Raw genomic sequence first — 15003 nt, 5'->3', positions numbered from 1 at the left:
CTATATCTTCAGAAGCGATCCAGTCAGTTTTGGGTGAGAACAGACCACCAAAATATAACTCCTTTTTCACTATAAATCTTGACATCAGCCGTCTCCTTGGCGATCATGATTTCAAGCTTGATTACACTTCATAGTGCCATCTAACGCTTTGCGCATGCGTCAAACGTGAGGAAGTATAATCAAGCTTGAAATCATGATTGTGCCTAGAGACTGCTATGGCAAGATGTAGAGTGAAAAAGGAGTTATATTTCGGTCTGTTTTCACCCAAAACCAATTGGATTGCTTCTGAAATCATGGATTAAACCACTGGAGTTTTACGGATTACTTTTGTGCTGCCTTTATGTGCTTTTTGGTGCTTGAGAATTTGGTCACCATTCACTTGAATTGGACAAACAGACATCATTTCTCTATTAAAATGTCTGTTTGTGTTCCGTGGAAGAAAGAAAGTCATACAAGTCTAAGACAATCTTAGGGAATTGTCGTTTCAGGGTGAACTATACCTTTGGATGTAAAGACTGTAGGAAATGATTTTACCTTTCACAGCATTAATGCCACACGCCCTTTCATGCTTATAATGGGATAAACCTGTTACTTGGAGAACTAACTTTTTTTTTTAACATTAAGAATGAAAACTAAATATATGCAGTAAATGATTGTTGTGCTTTAACCTGCTTTTGAATTTTGAAGCTTGTGATTTGGCCAGAAAAGAAATTGTGTTAATGAATCAAATGTGCCTTTAAAATAATTATTATATCAAGAGATCCATAAACGAATAAATAAATGCTGAAAACAATCATGAAGAAGCTTAAGTTGTCTCTTTACCTGATTTTTTCTAACCCGCATACTTGGAACACGCAGTATGCGCATGCGCCTGGAATTACTTGCACTAAGTCTGAAGGACAATAAAGAGATCTTTATGGGTTTAAACTCGTGACGAGAAATAGCCCAGTATCTCATAGCAGTCGTAGCGCACATGCACTAACCACATGTCTATAAGCACACAATCAAATTAAGTTTACGCTGAAAGGTTCACGTTCGACTGTATGCAGACGCTAAGTGTTTGCTTCAAAAACCGAATTATACTTTTGGCTTAAGTGTTCCGAAGCCGATACGATAGATTTGAATGAGGAATTTAAGTTGTTATTCACTAAAAACCTTTTGTGTATACACAAACATGCCGCGGGAAGATGTGTTGCACCAGGTTTGATGTAAATGATGCTGAGTATCATTGGTTCTTGAGTGTCACGTGACCATTTGCAACACTGCAAATTTTAATTTGTAGAAGCATGAAAGAGATTTGAGGGGGAATTGGGGGGTTGGGATAATTATTCCTTTAATTGTTTTTTTTTCTCTAATTTTTTCCCCAATTTGGAATGCACAATTCCCAATGCACTCTAAGTCCTCGTGGTGGTGTAGTGATTCGCCTCAATCCCGGTGGCGGAGTACGAATCTCAGGTGCCTCTGCGTCTGAGACCGTCAATCCGCGCATCTTATCACGTGGCTTGTTGAGCGCGCTACCGCAGAGATGTAGCGCGTGTGGAGGCTTCACGCTATTCTCCGCGGCATCCACACACAACTCGCCACGCGCCCCACCGAGAGCGAGAACCACATTAGTGGAGGTTACCCCATGTGACTCTACCCTCCCTAGCAACCGGGCCAATTTGGTTGCTTAGGAGACCTGGCTGGATGGATTCGACACACCCTGGATTTGAACTCACGACTCCAGGGGTGGTAGTCATCATTCCTTTAATTCTTTACACTGAACTCATCTCAGTGACAGCATCGTCTGTCTGCTGTCATCTGTCGCAGGTTTTTCTGTCATATAGGAGAAATCATTCATTCTACATCCTGTGTGTCTTTGAGGGCAAATGATGCATTGGTTAACCACACACTGAACAACACAACTCACATATACATGCATTAACATGGATTTAAAAGAGATTTGGAGATTGGATGCTTCAGAACAGCTAATACATTTTCTGCATCTATTATGTCAGTAGTGATAACTAACCAGCAGCTAGTGTGTTGTGGCGTAAGTGGTCTGTTGGTTATAGAGTAAAATTTAATGTGGCAGTTCACTGTTTTACTGCAAAAAACAAACAAAAAAGACATTTACTATTATAAATGCATACGTACATTTTAGCACAGGATTATACATTTTATACGATTTTTTTAAATAATAAATCTACTTTAATTGTATTATGAGCTTCTTGTGCTCTGGCTTTAGTTGTGACTGAATTTGATAGGAATGATTATGCTTCAAAAATGAATAATATAGTTTTATGATCTTGTACTGTTGAAACCTTTAAAGTGTTGATGTAAAGTTGATGTAAAAATGTACTTGCTACTGAAAGTCAAATTTAAGTGTCCCTTTAAAAAACTTGAATCCTGGGTAACACTTTATTTTAGGGATCAGAAATTAGACAGTAATTCATGACTAATAATTACACATGTAAGTGACTAGATATGGACTTGTTTGGCATTTACAAGTCCTTTCCCCGTGCTCTCCAGTGTTTTAGCTGTGGCCATAACACCATTTCCTTCACCCTCTTCATTCTGTAAACTCCATCACAGTGTGCAAGTTTACAACACCGGAGCAGTATCAGACAGCACTCTCAGCAAATAATCTCCTACTTTCTCATAGGAAGATGTGAGCACTTGGCTAGTGCATTGCCAATGTGTGGTCTGGTTGAACATATGTTATGTGTATTTTTCTCAGTACTCAAGGGAGCGATAGAGTTACCTTAAAAGGTGCCAGTTAACTGGCTTTATTATTATTCAGGTAAGTTGTTATAAATATACTGACATATTGCCTTCCATGCTCTGCAATATTCTCCTCACACTGTTGCTCCGTCATAACAGTAGTTGAATTGAAAGTGAAAGTTCACCACAGAAGTGGACAGTTCGCATTATTGTCTGCTATAGCATCCCATGTGACAACTTTGAGACTGCAATGTGTCAACATTTGTGTTGTGTTATGAATTGTGGTCTGACACATTTTGTAATGCAAACACGCACAAAATCGAGCTTGCGTAAGTAGAAGAGTCTATATTCACGTAATTGCGTAGAGTATGTTTCGCCCTTTACAAGCTGTCTCTACTGTGGTATAAACCGAAGTATACTTTGGCCTATTAAAAAGCATTTGGCCCCCACACATTTTCTGTGCTGATTTTGCAGGAAAATTTGCGACATATATTTAAATATGGTAAATTGCATTAAATGCAACAAAGAAAAAAAGAATAAAGAATAATAAAGTTAGATTAAATATTTAATAAACAAAAAAAGTCATAGATATTAAAGTGTGTGAGAATTATTTAATATTTATCAAAAATAAAAACAATACTGAGTAAAAACAATATACTCATCCAGTCCAGCTGTGAGGCCAAGACCAGTATTAAAAAAAATAAAATAAAATAAAAAAAAAGAGGAGCTGCAGCTTCTGATTGGCTGATTACACCGTCCTTCTATACAAGTCCTAAACAATGTAAACTGTATCCTGCAACAAATAAAACAAAATAACCAAACCAACATAGATTTGTCCCAAAAAAAGGTCCCTTCTCTGCAATTCAGAAGAATATTTTCAGGCAATGCTTTTTGGCCAAAAACAAACACTTTTCACTTTGAAATGAACAAATACCTACTTTGGAGCATTTTCAAACATGGACACAATATGAACCAGAAATTCAATTCATTGCACCAGCGTCAAAACGTGCTTGCAATTTTAACAGAGACAGATATTCAAGGGAACAAGGAAGTTTTAGTATATCAGACGACAGTTGGCGTTTTACATTTGGATGGCGATTGCTGACATATTTTAAGTCCAACTTTGCAAACTTAGATGATACATTAAAGGTCTACAAAACAAGATGATCCCAGTAATGTTACAAGCATTTAAGGTGGTCTGAGCAGCATGTTAGCTAGGCCCAAAAATGTCTTTATGTAGCTGTTCATGAAAGTGATAGTTTGATTTAACACACTGTAGGTCCCTGAAATATCCTGAAGAAGTTAACGTTTCTACACTATCACACAGATACATGTAAAAAAACATGACAAACACTGAGAGATGTGCGTTGATTGTAGAGAGTCTGTGTGACTGATCATATCTTGAGTCCTGAACCTCTGTGGGTCCCGCAGCACAGCAGCTTCTATGGGGCGGTTATTGTGTGTGACGTCTCTCTCATAGAACAATCCATGTGCCTCTGTCATTATCAGCCAACACCTGAAGAGATGAACCTGCAATGACCAGAAATACACAAATTTAGCAAATATATATATGTTAGAGCTGTTGAAATTAACGCATGCGATTAATTTAAAATGTTTAATGCGAAATCTGCGATTAATCACGATTAACTATGAAAATTAATGCGATTAAACATTATTAAATATTTTAATCGACTGACAGCACATATATACAGTATATACTGTATATGTATACTTTATATATTAGTGCTGTCAGTCGATTAAAATATTTAATCACGATTGATTTTCATAGTAAATTTTAAACACTTTCAAAATCATGCGATTAATCATTAAATATTTTAATCGACTGACAGCACATATACAGTATATATTGTACGCAGATAAGTATACAATATGTATTAATGCTGTCAGTCGATTAAAATATTTAAATCGCGATTGATCGCATGATTTTCATAGGTAATCGCGTTTAATTGCAGATTTTGAAAGTGCTTAAATTTGACTGTTTATATACTAATTTTCCTGTCAAAATTCATGTATTTTCTGTTAGGAAAGAAAACAAAACAAAATGTAACAATAATGCTTTATTAAAATTTTTCAAACAAAGCCTTCCACAGTATAAAGAAAGAAATGCACTAAAATAGCACTAATTGAAGTAACATTAATTGTTTCCCAAAGTCTAAGTGGGAGTTTGACTAACTGAAAGAACTAGTCCTCATAGGCTGTGTATTCAATGCAATATGCATTCATTCTCTTAAACCCTCATCCTCCACAATATTAATCTGCCCGCAGGCTGTGGCTATCCACTTTTGGATGTAGAATGCACATGAAACATTTTAAATTAATCGCATGCGTTAACATCTTAACTTTGACAGCTCTTATATATACATACTGTACATATAAATTATTTTTTGGTCATGGTACAGTTGTAGCCTGAATGTGGGCAAGTGCAAATTTCTTTGCCTTATGAAAATGTTGTAACAAAAAGAGTTGGGTGTAACAAGTAATGTGCTTTATGTAATCAGAATACTCATTAAAGTTACACATTTACACCCCAAAAAAAGTGCTACTTTTTGTAGCAAGTCACGCGCATAAATTTATTACTGACAAATAAAATTGATTACTTTTAAAGGTATAAATCTCAAACTCTGCTCACAACTGACTTGAACCTCTTCTGGAAAACTTCTTTCAAAATGCCAAAAGGCCATGATATATTCATGGCGAAATTGTTCTTCATTATTTGCTAAGAGCTAGAAAGAAGTTCGAAACAGTCGGGCAACGGTATAATGTTTGCGAACATTCAGACACCGGCCATGCCACAGGGGAGGCATTTAGAGGAGCATTTAAAATAAGGACGCTCAAGACTACATGTAAAACATTAACTAATATGGCATTAAAGTATGTTATCAGTGACTTCACGCCTCACTCTGAGTAAAATTCACACAAGATCAGTAAAAGAAGCTGTATTAATTACTCTATGATTATTTAAAATAATTTATGTGCAGTAGATAATGTGTAATTTGTAATGTTTACCTTTTGCATTCATGGAGCTAATGCTCTAACACAGTATATATGGTAACCCTACTGCAAAAATGGATGTATAACAGGATGTCATACAGGTGTAAATGAGCAGAATACAGACAAAAACAATGATGATGGTTAGCGACATATCTCACTTTGGGAAGATGTATGAGTGGCTTTTGGCAGCAGATTGCACATGAATAAAGCAGAATCTCAAACAACAAAGTGAATGGGCACTTAAGAGTATTTGAGTAGATTTGGTTCCTTTTGTAGACTAATAAAAACCAAACAAGAAATAACACATGGTCTTGGAAAATTGTCTGAGAGTTGGCGCTGGCGAGCTGTTTCAAACCATTAAAACAAACTCAAAAACACCTTTTTTTGGTCAGATTTTGTTTGAAACGTTGTCACACTCGTTCTTCGATTTCGCTAAAAGTATATCGGGGCCTTCAGGGTTTGAAAATTACAATTAGCTTTATTTAAGAACAGTCAATGGGAGGCTTGTGTGTAGTACACACCTTTGTGCAGAGCTTCATTGGTCATGCGGTTGATGTAGCGTGAGCTGCTCTCTGGGACGAGCCACCTCATGACAGTGTTCACACACGACTTCCTGTAAGAGCTCCACACACTTCCACTGAGACACAACAAACACATGAGAAACAAACTGAATGAAGAGAATAAGAGAAACAGACAAACAGCAAAGTGCTGGTCAAGACAACGGTCCAAACTCCTGAGCAGTGTATTCTCGGGTCATTACCTGGTTTGACCTTTGACCTCGGTGAGGTCACCCACACCGACTGTGTGGCACGCACCAGTGTTTAGATCCCAACAGACCTGCAGACTAGAGTGATAGGACTTGGGTCTGGAGAGAAAAAGACGATAATACCTCTTAATAAAAACAATTATCAGCATCAATCAATTTCAATGTTTTTTTTTTGTTCACAATAAATAAAAACTCACTGACCAATCTGATATAATCTTCTGGGTCCAAAACTGGCCTTCAAATTTAGCGTTCTTGTCATGTTATGTGTGCATAATGAAATGTTTGCAAGTTTGTGGTATGTCCTTTAAATAGCCAAGTGAATATGTGTGTCTTTGTACCTGCAGTGTTCATCCTCACAGTTAGAGAATGCCAGCAGCAATAGTCCAATGTTTATCACCACTATGTTTGTCTCTGGACAAACCTGTTATCATAGAAACACAGAACACATGCAAATTATATTACCCGGATCACATTTACTTTACACTTCCTTGTGGCAAAAATATAACACATTCCCAGTTGTTACAAAACAGGCATTCCAACACACACAACACTAAAACAGCCGACAAACTAGAGCAGTTTTTCCGTAACACCTCGAGGATGACGACATCATAATCACTGAAGGAGCAGAACTGAGAGCCCCAATCAGCATCATTCCTGATGACCTCGTTAATCAGATACTCGAAATCCAGCGTCAGCTGCTCGATACACACACACTGAGACAGAGAGAAACAACATAACACACCAAAAAATATTGATTGACGGTGTCCTTCAGAAAACCAAATATGATGTATGTGTAGTAGTATTCCATTCAGAGTTGGTACTAGGATGCAATCTTTGGTGGGACACTTGTATGTTTGGTGGAGGGGGGGTGCTCGAGGCAAATATAGGGGTGCAATGCCCCCCCCCCTCCCTTAGACCCGGCCATGATTCCATTTAAAGCTTACACAAACTCACAGTTGCATGCAGATATACACACACACCTGTCCACTGTACTGTCCGGTCACCAGATGTAAGTTTCGCCCCTTTAGGTCGGTCACACTGAAAGGAAGTTGAACTTTATCATCATCTTCTCCTATAGAAAAAAAAACAAAAACAAAAGACTTTCTATTAAATATGCATGGTATGCAATGTGCGTTCAAATCAAAGGTTGCACTACAAATGATCATAATTATAATCATTATATTGTTTTATGTCATTGTTGCATCATTTTGGCATTAAAAGGTGCCTTTTAATCTGTCCAAATGATGGGCAACACTTTCAAATTACCCAGCAGTGTTTAAAAAATTAGGTTAATAACAAAACATTTCTGGTTAACGCAACCTGTTTCCAATCACTTTACGTTTTGAGAGAAAATAAAGCTTGTTAATAAAAAAAGTTGCGTCTTTCGTGATGTTGTACTTATTAATTATTAAAAAACATTAGTGCCCTATGAAATCTGTTTTATTTTACACAAACTCTGTGTTTTTTGTTTTATTTTTGCTGAATGTCCATGTTTTAAAGTAAAGGGTAGCTCAGCGAGCATTGACACTGACTAACACCCCTGGAGTCGCGAGTTTGAATCCCAGGGTGTGCTGAGTGACTCCAGCCAGGTCTCCTAAGCAACCAAATTGGCCCGGTTGCTAGGGAGGACAGAGTCACATGGGGTAACCTCCTTGTGGTTACTATAATGTGTGGTTCTCGCTCTCGGTGGGGTGCGTGGAGAGTTGTGCATGGATGCTGTGGTGAACAGCATGAAGCCTCCACACGCGTTAGGTCTCCGTGGTAACGTGCTCAACAAGCCACGTGATTAGATGCACGGATTGACGGTCTCAGACGCGGAGGCAACTGAGATTCGTCCTCCACCACCCGGATTGAGGCGAATCACTACACCACCGCGAGGACTTAGAGTGCATTGGGAATTGGGCATTCCAAATTGGGGAGAAAAAGGGGAGAATATAAAAAAAATAATTGTATCACTTTTAGTTTGTATGTTTTTGACACCAGCTTCAAACCTCCGGATAAGAATTTTGCTTAATGAACAGCAAAGTGCTTATTAAACAGCAAAAGGCTGTGTTTTAATTCTAAAATTATTAAGTCTGCATGTGCTGCGTGCTTTATCATCTACACACACACAGAACATGCACGATCATGATGCGTGTTTTCAGAGTATGAGCGGCCGGCTTCACACATTCACTTTGAAGCGTTCAGCACATGCAGACTGTATATTTATATAATTAAATCTTAGCCTTTTGTGGTTAAACATCATATTAGGGCATATCATGATTGTACTTTGATTAATTGTACATTCATACATTCAATTTATGCAAATTTGTATTTTAAGTCAATTTTAGAGTCATTTTATGTTATTTTCAAGTTTTGTTAACCAAAATGTTTTTATTTAGTTTTCGTTAACAGTAATACCACTGGTGTTGTACCGTTTGTCTGTTCTGATGCTCCGGGCCGCTGTAGTCTGTATCTCAGAGTGGTGTAGTTGACATAAGCTGGCTCTGACGAAGAGGAAGATGATGATGAAGACTCATGAGCATGAGGAGACAGAGAGGACACAGAGGATGTGGACCCCGGAGACACGACTGTGTTAAACATCACACTGTCCTCTGGCTCTGTGGGTGGCGCTAAACTTTGGTTCCGTCCTGAGGAGGCGGCAGAGGGTCCAGGGACCTCAGTGTCTTGCTCATGTCTCTCTCTCACTCTGCCTTCCTCTTTGACTTTGCACCTTTCACGGTCTCTCTTTCGTCCATCAGCATCTCCATCTCTTGCTCCGGCCTGAGCTCGGCGGAAAATATCAGCCGCAAACTCTCTGGCTCGCACGGCGGAGAGCGGAGTGACATGAGGCTTTATCTGTCTGACATCAGGTGACCCCTGAGATGAGGCTGATGAAGAGGAGGATGAAGATGGAGATGCAGGTCCAGCAGGAGTAGAAGAAGAGGAGGAAGAAGGAACTTCTCTCTTTCTGTACAGAATCTGATTATTTTGACTGTCATGTTGCCCATTTCCTGTGGAGAAATAGAAAGACAGAAGACAGTGTGAGGAAGCTACTTTGAAACTAGAAGAAAACAACTAGATTATAATGAACAAAGCAAACCACACGCAAGGACACAGACAAAGAAACAGTGTTGTACCTGGGCAGATGGAGATGGCACAGGCCACCAGAGAGTAGCTGGTGTTCAGTAGAATCACCTGGTCTTTCTTCAGCTGCAGCGCCGGCTGGAAAGTCGGGAATGGATAAACCACCTGATAGCGAGCGTTGAGAACATAACCGTGCTGCAGACACTCTCCTCCTACACACACATGACCAGAAAGACAGTCTAGAGAACATAAATAATCTTCAAGAGATAGTTCACCCAGAAATTTAAATTCATTCATCATTTCACTCACCCTCACGTTGCTCCAAACCCATATGACTTTGCACGGCATTGCACAAGTTTTGATATCAGTGACGAGAGACACGTGATCCTTTTTGTGTCTTAATTGAATTCAACAAGTGCAAATGATATTTAAGAGCAGCGGTGGAGATTGTCAGCAAAATACTGACTTTAATTTCAGTCCGTTCCTCACACAAAGCTATCGTATGGCTTCAGAAGACTTGGAAAATAGTAAATAAATCATGTGGACTACTTTATCGTCAAACCAACGAGCAGGCAGCACAGCCTTGCACAGATGCGCTTTTGCGCTCAAAGACAGCTGGACCGAGCTAGAATCTCAAGACATGTTTTTCAAAATTTCAATCTATGTTTAACTCGGTACATCGTCCTAAATTTGCACATCGTACTGTTCTCCCTGTGTTCACACATGGTTGAATGACAATAAAAGCAATCTTGAACTTGACTTAAAAACACAGCGCTCATGACTAGAGGCGCTGAAAACCAGTGAGACACGATGCTACCAAAGTGAGACACTTCAAAAGCGTATCACTTTGGTGAGTAAATGATGAGAAAATTTTCATTTTTGGATGAACTATTCCTTCAGATGTGTGATAAAAATTGTGTATGTAATATAATAATATACCTGTGCGTATGGTGGATACAGATGAGTTGGGGCAGCACTGTTTGCAGGGTTGCGCTGGAGGCATTGAGGTAATGGTGATGTAAATGTCTCTATTATTCTCGTCACTCATCATCATGTTCATCAGGGCTGAACTGGAGCTGCGCGTGCTGAAACACACACACACACACACACACGCGTGTTCAGATATATGGACACTCATAAAATACAGTGTAGAGGAGGGAGAGAGACTCTTACTTGAAGCCGAAGACGACCAGCTTGGAATGATCATTGTGCCACTCACACACAGTCAGATAGAGATCACTGTAAATATCCTCACCTGCAAACAATCGCACATGATGCACCTGCACAGAGAGAGACACATAGGCTTAATGATCAACCATCTCCTTCTTATTCAAATCAAGCACGTGTTGTAACCGCTACAAGTCTTTAAACTGAATCAATGAGTTCCTAAGGACGCTAAAGAGTGTAAAGTTGCACTTCCCAGTGGCTGATCATTCCATGCAAAAGTGTGTTCAAGAAGTCACAGATGTGAATGTTGAAGTGTGTTGAGCTCATGAGGTCAGCACTGCTCTGATAGACTCAGTGTTTGTCTGGTACCTGTTTGAGGCGACTGTGCAAGTTAAACTCCCACCAGTACAGGTGATACGTGTAGAAGGAGAAATCATCGTCCTCTCCACAGTCACTTGTGTAAGACAGCACGTAACGACCACACTTAGTGAAGCCCAGGAAGATATGCCTGTGACAGCAGAGAAACCTTTAAACAATGACTGAAGGAAGCATCAATAACACTCCAAATGCTGGAATTCTACTCATACTACACCAGGAAGATAGTATGCCCTAAATACTGCAGCTTTTATGCACATTTTTGTACTCAGGTGATACCTGACTGCAGTATGAAACAACACATACAGAGCTACGTTACAACAGAGCCCATCTTTGTTTTACTCACTAGTTCAGGTACACTGGGACTCAAACCCACCATTTATTTTCCCATTTTTTTAGGGATGTATCGGTCACTAATGTTGTAAAAGAACCATAGAGTCATAAGCATGAAAACGCTGATACGAAAAACCACTGATTATTTTTTATATAATGACATAATTATAAAGTTTATAATGAATTTGTGAGCAATATAAAGGAACACCTACCAAAATAAACGAAATCTGAAAAATTATTTTGAATATGCATAATATGAATTAGTAAATTTCTATTTTGATAGGTAAAATGTGAGTTTAGAACTGCAAAAATGTTTTAGAAATGCAAAATATCATTTTCCCCCACATAAATTTGTAATATTACAATTTTAAATATTATATTTATATACAGTATACTTATTTAAAGAACAAATATATATAATAATAATAATATTATATATATATATATCTCTTAAAATATATATATATATATATTTTTTTTTTATCTTGTATTTATCGTTCATTGTGGTTCTCTTAAAATTTTGGCTGGTCCTTTGTTCAAATGATCCAAATGAAATTAAATCAAAATTATTTATTGTTAGAACACTTCGTACATTTTTCAAAGCATAATTCCTAAACAAAATAAGATGAGAAAGTCTAAGCAAAATATCTGTATCGGCCTAATTTTATTTTTTTTAAATGATGGACACCATAGAATATGGCAGGCTGTAGGTCATATATACTGAAAAAATAAAAATAAAAACCGCCAAAAGTTTGGAATAATGTACTGATTTTGCTGATTCAGAATTAAATTGATACTTTTATTCACCAAAGTGGCATTCAACTGATCACAAAGTATAGTCAGGACATTACTGATGTAAAAAACAGCACCATCACTATTTGAAAAAAGTCATTTTTGATCAAATCTAGACAGCAGCCATCACTCCAACACCTTATCCTTGAGTAATCATCCTAAATTGATAATTTGATACTAGAAAATCACTTGCCATTATATCAAACACAGCTGAAAGCTATTTGTTTCATTAAATGAAGCTTAACATTGTCTTTGTGTTTGTTTTTGAGTTGCCACAGTATGCAATAGACTGGCATGTCTTAAGGTCAATATTAGGTCAAAAATGGCAAAAAAGAAACAGCTTTCTCTAGAAACTCATCAGTCAATCATTGTTTTGAGGAATGAAGGCTGAAGATTTCATACAAAGGTGTACACTACAGTCTTCAAAGACAAAGGACAACTGGCTCTAACAAGGACAGAAAGAGATGTGGAAGACTAGATGTACAACTAAACAAGAGGATAAGTACATCAGAGTCGCTAGTTTGAGAAATAGACGCCTCACATGTCCTCAGCTGACAGCTTCATTGAATTCTACCCACTCAACACCAGTTTCATGTACAACAGTGAAAGAAGACTCAGGGGTGCAGGCCTTATGGGAAGAATTGCAAAGAAAAAGCCACTTTTGAAACAGAAGAAAAGATTAGAGTGGGCAAAGAAACACAGACATTGGACAACAGATAATTGGAAAAGAGTGTTATGGATCTTAACCCCATTGAGCTTTTGTGGGATCAGCTAGACTGTAAGGTGTGTGAGAAGTGCCCGACAAGACAGACACATCTATGGCAAGTGTTACAGGAAGTGTGGGGTGAAATGTCACCTGAGTATCTGGACAAACTGACAGCTAGAATAACAAGGATCTGCAAAGCTGTCACTGCTGCACGTGGACAATTTTTTAATGAGAACTCTTTGAAGTAGTTTAAGAAGTTTTGAACATTTTTTTCAAATTGTAATAGTAATTTTTCACAATATTAATGTCCTGACTATACTTTGTGATCAGTTGAATGCCACTTTGGGGAATAAAAGTACCAATTTCATTCCATAAGAGCAAAATCTGTACATTATTACAAACTTTTGGCTGCCAGTGTATATATCTGACCACAACTTCTCACCCTGCTCTGAGGAACTCCTCACTGACGATGGTCTTCAGCGGGATGCACACACGAGGAGGAAGTTTCCGGAAAAGCCGTTGAGAAAGCTGTCCATTCAGCTGGCACACAGAGAGAATGTTTTAACATAGTTAAAGACTAAAGCAAAGGAAGCAAATATGTTGGAAGTTTCTTTCTCATGATTCTGCAGTGATGCAAATCTGGTTTGTCAATCACAGCTGGTAGACAACTGCTGCAGATGCTTTTGCATTAAAATATTTTAGTCTGAATATAGTCAATAGTTTAAATATTTAATATCATAACCAACACAAGTACATGAAGTTGATGTCCATCTAGTACTGTGCTATTGGATGTTTCTACACTTTAATGAGCAGAGCAGCAACAGTGATGGCATGTATAGGACTCATTCAAAGCTCACACAAAAATACAGTAGTGTTTACTAAGTAACCACATAGGCCACATTATATCACTACTGAATGTCATGGACCAAACAGGAGTAAAACTATGACTACCACAAACAGTTTCATAAACGGTGAATACATAGATATTTATAAATATTTAAATAAACTCCGAAAGACACATTAATGCGTTTAATGAAGCTACAGCTAAACATGCTAATAACACACTCACTATTATCTACATTACTCACTGGAGATGTAACATTTGGTTCACATTCTTACTTTCTACCTACCCGTCCACGCGTGAGGAGTTTGATGATATGGTCTTTGTGTTTTCGCTGTTGTTTTTGTTTGTTGTCATCTTTCTCAGATTTCGAGCTGGGCGCCATTTTTTATTTTTGCCGACTCCTTCGATTCGTCCTCAGTCCAGCCCACTCAACTCATCGATTGGCTCAGCTAACCATGAAGATAGCTCTGATTGGTTTAAACAGCCGTCAATCAATAAAAATGAGGGTGGGTGTTCTGCCGTGGACGTCCCTGTGGTACTCTGAATACTGTTTATCCAATCAATGAGTGTCTCTTTTTCATTATTATTATTATTATTATTATTATTATTGTTATTATTATTTTACAATTTTTGCTTAGAAGTCAGCGTGTACAAACAATAATTTCTTTATTTATTTATTGTAATAATAAATAAATAAAAACGACCATTATAAGCAGTTTTGTATCAGCAGATCTGAAATAAAGTCTGGAATCTATACTTCAGTGATTTAAAACGTTTAATTGAAATAGTTTCAGAATACAGTTTTCTTTTTTTAATCATTGTGTTGTCTTTTTTTGTAAAGTTGTCATGGGTACGTAAAGGGCTTTATTATACTGTGGGCTGTAAAAGAAGTTAAACCTACTTTATAAGGTCTGAAAGGGTGTGTCTCCCTCATGAGTGTTTGTGTCAGATTCGTCTCTTTTTCATAGAGAATTTTAATAGGTAATGTTTTGAGATTGTACGCATTATGAGTTATTATGATCTATGTTATGAAAATGCTTTCTCATGAGGCTTTACTGACATGACTATTGTTATGCTTAATCATTAATATAATTTAATATTAAATCATACTAAAAATTGTTGCAGTGTAACTTCTATGACAATGAAAATGTTCAAGTTTCAACTCTGCTGAGTTCCGTGAACACATGGGCGGAGCAGCGCAAGTTAGCTCCTCCTCCCTAATGATACATTCAAAAGGGG

General features: G+C 37.8%; 2 protein-coding genes across 5 annotated transcripts in view; both read right to left on the bottom strand.

Annotated features, from left to right (window-relative positions):
* LOC127445581 (transportin-2-like) overlaps positions 1-15003 on the bottom strand; it is a 113860-nt gene that overhangs the window by 49575 nt on the left and 49282 nt on the right. Inside the window, exon 1 of one of the 2 annotated variants that reach the window (XM_051705727.1) lies at positions 1475-1487. The exons of the other annotated variant lie outside the window; for it this stretch is intronic. The gene's annotated coding sequence lies outside the window, so the exon portion shown is untranslated. Of the gene's footprint in view, positions 1-1474; positions 1488-15003 lie in introns of those variants that run through there. 2 annotated transcript variants of the gene reach the window in all.
* On the bottom strand, positions 3272-14175 carry LOC127445585 (DDB1- and CUL4-associated factor 15-like). 3 transcript variants are annotated; one of them, XM_051705735.1, is made up of 13 exons: positions 14051-14175; positions 13363-13460; positions 11084-11222; positions 10721-10827; positions 10487-10632; positions 9601-9786; positions 8896-9474; positions 7462-7553; positions 7072-7194; positions 6820-6902; positions 6476-6580; positions 6237-6352; positions 3272-4233 (listed from the first exon to the last, which is right to left on the bottom strand). In XM_051705735.1, the coding sequence occupies exons 1-13, from the start codon at positions 14144-14146 to the stop codon at positions 4178-4180; spliced, it is 1926 nt and encodes a 641-aa protein (XP_051561695.1). In that variant the 5' UTR covers positions 14147-14175; the 3' UTR covers positions 3272-4177. The 3 variants fall into 3 exon arrangements, with proteins under 3 accessions (XP_051561695.1, XP_051561696.1, XP_051561697.1); XM_051705736.1 differs by having other exon boundaries at positions 9601-9759; XM_051705737.1 differs by lacking the exon at positions 7072-7194.

Source organism: Myxocyprinus asiaticus, chromosome 8 (genome assembly GCF_019703515.2).
Source record: "Myxocyprinus asiaticus isolate MX2 ecotype Aquarium Trade chromosome 8, UBuf_Myxa_2, whole genome shotgun sequence".
Taxonomy (NCBI): domain Eukaryota; kingdom Metazoa; phylum Chordata; class Actinopteri; order Cypriniformes; family Catostomidae; genus Myxocyprinus; species Myxocyprinus asiaticus.
The sequence above is the reverse complement of the archived record's forward strand: the minus strand, read 5'-3'. Positions and strand labels throughout refer to the sequence as shown.